At 32.7% G+C, this 8,160-nt stretch overlaps 2 protein-coding genes across 2 annotated transcripts; one reads left to right on the forward strand and one right to left on the reverse strand.

Moving 5' to 3' along the window:
- The first annotated feature begins 221 nt into the window (after positions 1–221).
- LOC141677629 (uncharacterized) lies at positions 222–6,929 on the forward strand. The gene is made up of 7 exons (XM_074483634.1): positions 222–830; positions 928–1,008; positions 1,301–1,375; positions 5,326–5,370; positions 5,465–5,554; positions 5,754–5,855; positions 6,472–6,929. Exons 1-7 carry the CDS (start codon positions 276–278, stop codon positions 6,652–6,654), a joined length of 1,131 nt encoding a protein of 376 aa, XP_074339735.1. The 5' UTR covers positions 222–275; the 3' UTR covers positions 6,655–6,929.
- Positions 6,930–7,140: 211 nt separating this feature from the next.
- On the reverse strand, positions 7,141–8,160 carry LOC141678831 (uncharacterized). Its single transcript, XM_074485237.1, has 2 exons — positions 7,920–8,160; positions 7,141–7,695 (listed from the first exon to the last, which is right to left on the reverse strand). Exons 1-2 carry the CDS (start codon positions 8,091–8,093, stop codon positions 7,156–7,158), a joined length of 714 nt encoding a protein of 237 aa, XP_074341338.1. The 5' UTR covers positions 8,094–8,160; the 3' UTR covers positions 7,141–7,155.

Raw genomic sequence — 8,160 nt, forward strand, 5'->3', positions numbered from 1 at the left:
ATATATTAAATATAATTTAATATTATAATACATCTGTTTTTTACTCCAATTAATCCCCAATTTTCAATTAATCTTAAATCGGTATCTTCGCAGATATTCCCGATTCATAATTCGTAAATGTTACGAATAAATGTTAAAATATTCCGCAATAATTTCCGTTTTTTTGAATAAGTAAATGTTAAAATATTGAGGTGATGAGGGGATAATTGAGTGTTATATTTATCATCAAACTTTGCTCCTTGTCCTTGAATTTCAGTTTAAGAATAGTAGGGGGGATGAGACCCAAATTAATTAGGAATTGTTATAATCAGAATTGTAATATGCAGCAGCAGCAGCACCTACTCCCTGCTGGTACTGGTAGTGGTAGTATTCGATCAATCTATTCTTTCTCCTCCTCCTCCGCCAGCATCATCAGCACATCAATTACAATTACCCCCAGCCCCAACAAATTCAAATTCAATTACACCAGACCTGCTGCTGCTGCTTCTTCTTCTTCTTCTTCTTCTTCTTCTTCTTCAAATTCAAACAAACATCAACACCAACCCAACTTACTTCACTTTGATGATTATTATAATAACAATAATGGAACTACTACTTCCACAAAATCATCTTCTGATACGAATGCCTTGAATTTCGAAACCACCAGCAACCCCTTAAGTTTGAACAATCATGATGATGCTTCAGCTTTAGCTTCAGCTTCAGCTTCACCAAGAATGATAACAAAAAGACAGACAATGAATAGATCCAGCATATTGGCCAAGCAAGTAATCGCCATCCATTCTGCCAATACTTTGGGCTTTGTCTCTCAGCTTTGGCTCCATACTTCTTCTGTCAGTTTCCCCCTTATCCCCCCCCTCCCTTTTTTCTACTTTTATTATGCTCATTGCCTCTTTTTTTAACCTCCCCCCTCCTTCCCCAACTTGACAGTGGCTCGTATCGGTCGTGGAGCTCAGACCTAACTTGCTTTCTGGCCAGGCCCAGCCATTTTTACTGCAAGACATTCATCAGGTACTCATTTAACAATTTCACACTCTCTCTTTATCCTAGGGTCACAATTGTTATTATTATCAATGCTTTCTCTTCAATGCTCGTGTTTCTGTTCTACCAATGTTTTGTAGGAATTTTTTTATTTTTTTTATTGCACTTGTAAGATTTTTTGCAATTCCCTTGTTGTAGACTTTATTTTGTTGTACATTGAACAATAAAAGTTCTTCCGGGATAGTTAATTATACAACTAATAATTTTTTATTGGTATCGACTGAATGTATATCGTACTATGCTTCAACTTAATCTTTTACAGGTTGGTGATGTTGTTCTCGTCCAAGATGAGAGTGTGACTGAAAATGAAATCAGCATGGTTGGACTGGAGACATTGGTATGTCAAATGTTAAATCAATGTATCTAATGAAAATATTTGTTGATGGAAAAATATTAGATTATGGTAATTGAATTGGTCTTGAATATTGTGGAGAACAGTGATCTAGGGCTTTGCTCCTTGTGTCACAAATCGACAATCATTCTATTCGTCCTCGACAGCTTAGTGTGGGCTTCACAACAAATTAATGACTAGACAGCAATTATGTTTATTTTCTGTGTGAAACTATTTCTATATCTCGTAGAATAAATTTGTGAATAAATGTATGAAGAGTTACTAGTAGCTGTTTCAGTTTGATTCACTTAAGCGATAGTTTGATAATACATACCAAGTATATTTAGATTGTGAGTGTTACTAATAATTTTTTTTGATTGTGCAACAAAAACCACAATATGAAATAATTGGTACTAGTTGGTGTCGCACGGGCCCGAAATTAAAAATAATAATATCACATTATTATTTGTATAAAACTGAAACTCATAATCCTTACAAAATACAGATTTAAATATAATAGATAAAATGTTGTTAAAATATGTAGTTAAAAAAATCAAAGTTAAGTATAACTCTAAAATTTCACGGTATAGTTGTAGTTATGCATGCACCTAATTATTTACTTATACAGATCTGACATTTTAACTTACTAATACGATTATTTTAAAGTAAATTGACGCTTGGATGTTCAGCAACAAATAAAAATTGAAGTTAAATAAAATTTACAGAGAGTAGAAGTTAATTTTTGTCAGTTGAGATATTATTACATAAAATTTAAAAAATAGTTGTATAATTTTTTAGTGAGTACCAAGATTTGGGACCTAAACATGGTTTCGCTTATTAGTATAGATATAGTTGATACTCCCTCCGTCCCAAAAAACATCTCATGTTTTGACTTTTTACACTATTCATGGTAAGCAATGGACTACTCATTTACGTTTAATCTATAGGATCAAATATAGTCATGAGTGATATTGTTGGATTAGTATTTATAAGTACTTTAATACAATAAAAAATTTATATTTAATATTAATACGAAACTAAATATATTAACAATCAAAAGTGTGCATTGACAAACATGTCCAACACAAAAAAAGAAAATTGTTTAGGGACATAGAGAGTAGTTGATAACCCGTGCGAAACACGAGCCCGGGAATAAAAATATCGAATTAATATTTGTAGAGAATTATTAATAATCTGTGCGAAACACGAATTAAAATTAATATATTAATACCAAATATTAAATTGGTACTTGCAAAAATAGTTATGTGGTTAAAAAGAATCGAATTAATCATGAAATTTTCCACTATAATTCTAGTTTTGCATTGTTTTACCTGATATAGAAATCTAACATATTAGTTTATTTTTTGTGAAACGAATTGTATCTCTATCTTACGAACCAAATATATGTTCTTTAGATTCAATAGGGTTTATTTAATATTACCTAATTATCGATAAAAATTAATTTACAAATTAAAATTAAATAGATGTTATTAAACTTAATTTAATATTACTTAATATAATCTAGATACATCCCATAAATTTGTTATTGTTAAAATATGTTTTTTAATTTTAAGTAAATAAACGTTGTGATGGACAGTAACAAATACGATCGTTAACAATAATATTCAGTTTAAAAGTTAATAAATGTTACCAAAGTCATTTGCTATTACTTAATTATTTTTAAACTAATATTATCCAATTTAAAAGTAAACTGACACTAGGATTGATATTAACTAATAGAAAATAAAGTTTACAGAGAATAGAAGTCAATTCGTGTTAATAGTTTACTTTGCAGTTAGTAGTTTTTCAAAATAAAAGTAAATATATATTATTTTACTTAATTTAACGTAACTTAATAAATTTTTAATATAATTTACAAAAAATAAAGTTTACAGAGAATATAAGTCAATTCGTGTTAGTAATTTACTTAGTAGTTTGCAAAGAAAATAAAATTTACAAAGAATGGAAGTCGATTTGTGTTAAAAACAAAGTTTATAGAGAATAGAAGTCAACTTATGTCAGGTAGGTACCAAAATTTGGTACTTTGGTACTTTGATACTTTTAGCACCAAATTATACATGGTTTCGCTTATTAATAAAGAGTATAGATTGTCACTTGAGTCCAGCTCTGATGCAAAAGAGATTAAAAAGATATGTAAAGATAATACGAATTCCAAGAAGAATGAATATTATTATTCTCAAGAAAAGGATGTATAATCAAGCGTGAACAATAAAATCCATACATAAGGGATATATATAGCCGTGATAAAACCCGAAACGGTAAAGCCCAAAACAAACAGCCTAATAAGAAAACCCGTGATAATATAAGTCCAACATTAAAATGAAACAAATCAGTAATATAATGCCTGATCATAAATAAAAGGGACTGATCCCTATCAATCCCCCCCCCCCCCAAGAAAAGTTCGGCTCTGTCAAACTGAACTCCTTGTAGCGCCGGAAAAGATCGTGAGCAAGTGTGCGAAACTCTGCAGCGCTGATCCAAGTGTACTCATCCTCTAACCTGCCACTCCAATAAATTAAATACTGATGATAACCACCACCATGCCGGGTCGGGGCATACCTCTTATCAAGATCATCAACATGCACATCAATTGTCTGCTGTGAAGAAACATAAGGGGGTGCAGGTGGCACAAGTACTAGTGGGGTAGATATAGCGGTTCAATAAAATCTCATCATCATTCTCTATATGAATAAAATTCAACCAATGTAGTGTAAATGAATCATAATTTTAATTATAATCAACATTTTATCCTCCAAATATCAACACAATAATAAAGAATATCAACCAATAATTTATGTGATTCACTAGCAATTTGACCAATCTATATGTGTATGTTGTATAATTGAGTCTATGTACAAATCCTCTTATCTATGTTGATGTCTAATGATGACGACGAATTTGAGATTGAGTCGACGATGCATGTGACGGAGACGGCGAAGAGGTGTGATGAGATTTTGGCGACGGATATGACGGAGTGGAGATTTGGTGAGGTGAAGGAGATGACAGAGTTGAGGTGCAGAGAGTGTAGTGGAGGAAGAGGAAAGATAATGATAGGCTATGGAGAGTTCAGAGTTGTGTGTATTGCCATTGTTCAAAAGTTTAAAGTGGTCCGGATATGAAGATGTGGACTGAAAATTAAGAGATTGGGGTTTTTCAAAAGAGGCAGTTGAAATGGAAGGTAGATCTTGGACACTGTTGGTGTTGGTGGTGGTGGCAGGAGGGCGGCTTGGGGCGGTGAGCTTTTATTAGATTTAATTAAAAAAAATTCCAATCTGCGTATTATCAGTCACCAGTTTCGAGTTTTTGGGCTAAGAATGGTTTCAATATGAGTACTAGCCTATATAATATATAAAATTATTATTAATTATTTGACCAAGCCAAGCAGCACCTTGACGCGACTTTCGACCAGTATGACCGTGGCTTACTAGTATCCGATTCTATTTTTAACTACCTAAGATAGAACTAGAGGTGATATAGTAAGATTAAAATACTATCTATATAACAAATATTCAGACTAATAATATATATATAACTAAAAAAATCATAATTAATTAATACTTTCAATTTGTTCTAGAAATTGTTTAAAATTTAACAAATCTATGGCATTTATATTAGTGATATCAGTCCAAAGAGATATATGAATCGATGCAAATACTCATATATTGTATCATTTTCCATAGTGTTTCTCATATGATATTATTTAGCTCTGTGATAGACAGCTACTTTAAAAACTAGTGTTAATCTTGTGGCATATTTCATTAGAAAATATTAGTTCATTGTTGTTTACATTACAAATTAAATTTATTACGGTTGATCTTGCCTAGAACTACTTAAAATAATTGTAGCTTGTGTCTTGCAAGAAAAAAATGGAATGCCTCCTCTTTGTAGCTGAGTATTGTTTTGTTAAAGGATACTGAACTAATTATAATTATTAGGTTGGATACGATGTTGTCACGCCTGGCAGAAAAAAGATTGGGAAGGTAATACATTTCATGCATTGTTTTTCTTCCTGGTTGTGAAACCTCGATTATGTTAAGCTTTTCAAAACACCTTATTATGTATATCTACTTCTAGGTGCGAGGGTACACTTTCAATGTTAACACCGGGGCTGTAGTATCACTTGAGCTTGATTCATTTGGAATATCAATCATTCCATCAAGTTTAGTAAGTTCATGGTCCTCTTACCCAATTATGCTAAGAATTTATAGTATCGATAGTGATGTAGTTTGTTTGTCCTTTTAACTTCTGTGAATTTATAATTCCCTTGTCCGCTGTAGTATATTTGTTCAAGGTTGGTAACTGACGTTTACATGAGATAAGCTTCTAGAGAGTTTTTAGATAGTCAAGCTTGTTAAATTTCCAGGTGAGCACCTATGCTTTGTTTGTTGAAGATGTGCTCGAAGTTGTATCAGACACAGTCATCGTCCATGAAGCTGCCGCTTCTCGTATACAGAGACTTACAAAGGTAATTCTGTCACTATGTGCATACTGGAACTATTTTCATAGTTTCAATGTGGGTTTAATTAGGCTACTAGTGATGTGGATTTAACAAATTACAGATCCTACAATTAGATAGCCATAGATAATGTACTTGTATACAACAGAAAAAAGATATAAAAACTTACTCTTAATCAAAGTAATGCTTGTCCAGAGTTGAAAGATGAAAAATTCTGCCAAGAGAGAAGCATACACTTTAATCTCTGCACATTTATGCTTTTAACTATTATGGAGCTCCAACTTTTTTGTTTGTTATCAAGTTTAGATCTTTTCTATATTTTTCTATAGATGTTTTGAAATCAAATTTTAGATTATCTACTTGGAATGTATACGAGTACTGTGAACCTTGGTGACTATACTCTTTAGAGAACTTATTATACATTTTAATAATAGATATATACATATTATCCAAATATGGATAATATAACGCGATGAAAATGACAAAAAATAAATATTAAAGTGGATTTAGTTAAAAAAAAGAAGAAATGATTGTCTATAAAGTGATGAGAGATTTACAGTTCTTTTTGTTGAAATGGAATGCTTTTCTGGTATTTAAGTAAAAGGCCATTTATTACCCATTACAGGGATTTTGGGATGCTCAGAAGGCGATGAAGTCTATGGATGAGTTTGGTGGGTTTTCTGATCTAGAAAATCCCGTTCAACCTGAGTACAGTTGGCGAAAGCGACGGAGCTCCACTAGTGAAAGCCTGCAGTCAGAAGTGGGAGAGATCGATGTTGATTGGGAACTACCAATGGACTATTTATAATTCAGGATACGTTTGGAAACTGGAATGAGGTGGAACAAGTTTTAGTATCCGTTTACATTTAAGCACCAAAATACCCGCTCTTGTATGTGCATACTTTCTCTTCCGCTGCTATAAATAACTAGTACTCATCTACAGTGGCTTAGGAGTGATAATTCTAGTAGTAAATGTATAATTTTACATTTAGAGCATAAGACTCTTGAAATGTAGAGTAAAAGGGTGTTAATATGTATCTTACAAGGAAATTTAAAGAAAATGTAGTTAGCAACTTAGCATTAGGTAACATTTGTTTCAATTTTTTTTGTTCATTCTCTGAATTTACTCATCGTCTTGTCTATGAATCATGCATTTGAATCGGGGTTGTTATAGGGATTTTACTTGTTTATCACTTAAACCTCAACTAAGGCCTTTCTCCTAACATGTATCTGTATATGATAAACCGAGGAACATAAATTGCAGTGAGCAAAGGGAGTGAGAAAATTTGTGGGTTTGATGAGTGATAATTTAATTGATTAGTTGTATAAAATCAAGAGCATGCAATCCCCAGACTAATACAATTGAAGAAAGAAGCACTAGCACTGGACTCAACATCCATAACATCAATGGAAACGCTATGCAAAGTAAGCGGCTGCCAGCCACTGCCATCACGAATCCGCGTTCCAGCATGCTTGTTGTGTAAGATTTAATACTGCAACCGCCATAACACAATCTTAAAAGTTCCTCTTCATCAATGTCTAGTGTAGAATTGATCAACAAGTTGGCATCAATTAGATTTGAAAGTGCCGTGGAGCTACATATAAAACTAAACAATAACAGTATTGCTGCAGTTCCATACTTTACTACTATTATCTCCCTGGAGTGAAGTCCCCATAATAGAGTACCATTCCCTGTTGGCCTGTTAAACAAGTTGTTTGCATTGTAGGAATTGTTGCTCAATGCTGCCAGTGCCACCATCATCATAATTGTGATTGTTGCACTCAATATTATCTCCATCAAACTATTTCTCAAACTTTGCACTGCTAGCGTACCCTTCTTTGCATCCCCCTGAACAATTTCTTACATATTAGAACAAGTCACCAACAAAATTTTATTACATTAAAAAATTGATTAGATGAAAATTTAACTAGAAAGATCATATAAGCTAGTTAGCAATAGAAATACATGAAGTTCATATTTTGTTCACAACCGTGGTATGTATGATGTAACAATCGTTTGTCAGGTATCGGACCCGACCTTGTATAGATATAGAAATGGGATCAATTGGTTACCTGTTGAAGGCCCTGAAACAAAAGTTTCTTCTTGTAAACATTGTATCCGATGGTGGTGAGAAAGGGGTGGGTCTTGAAATTGTGCCAAAGATAGGCATGATAACCAACTGTAATAAACAGACTAAGCGGCACCAAAATTATGTCTGTATATGCAAAAACTCCTGCATTCCCCATTTCTCTTGATCGATTTCTGCAATTATGCTTGCAGTAGTGTTGTTATTTGGTGGCCACAATATTACAG

This window comes from Apium graveolens, chromosome 8 (genome assembly GCF_009905375.1).
Source record: "Apium graveolens cultivar Ventura chromosome 8, ASM990537v1, whole genome shotgun sequence".
Taxonomy (NCBI): domain Eukaryota; kingdom Viridiplantae; phylum Streptophyta; class Magnoliopsida; order Apiales; family Apiaceae; genus Apium; species Apium graveolens.

What these genes read in the sequence shown, in the direction of transcription:
- LOC141677629 (XM_074483634.1), top strand. Translation starts at nt 276, where the DNA reads ATGAGACCCAAATTAATTAGGAATTGTTATAATCAGAATTGTAATATG. An exon ending in TTTGGCTCCATACTTCTTCT is followed by an intron (nt 831 to 927) that starts GTCAGTTTCCCC and finishes CCAACTTGACAG; the next exon opens with TGGCTCGTATCGGTCGTGGA. An exon ending in TGGTTGGACTGGAGACATTG is followed by an intron (nt 1,376 to 5,325) that starts GTATGTCAAATG and finishes TATAATTATTAG; the next exon opens with GTTGGATACGATGTTGTCAC.
- LOC141678831 (XM_074485237.1), bottom strand. Translation starts at nt 8,093, where the DNA reads ATGGGGAATGCAGGAGTTTTTGCATATACAGACATAATTTTGGTGCCG. An exon ending in TGTTTCAGGGCCTTCAACAG is followed by an intron (nt 7,696 to 7,919) that starts GTAACCAATTGA and finishes GAAATTGTTCAG; the next exon opens with GGGGATGCAAAGAAGGGTAC.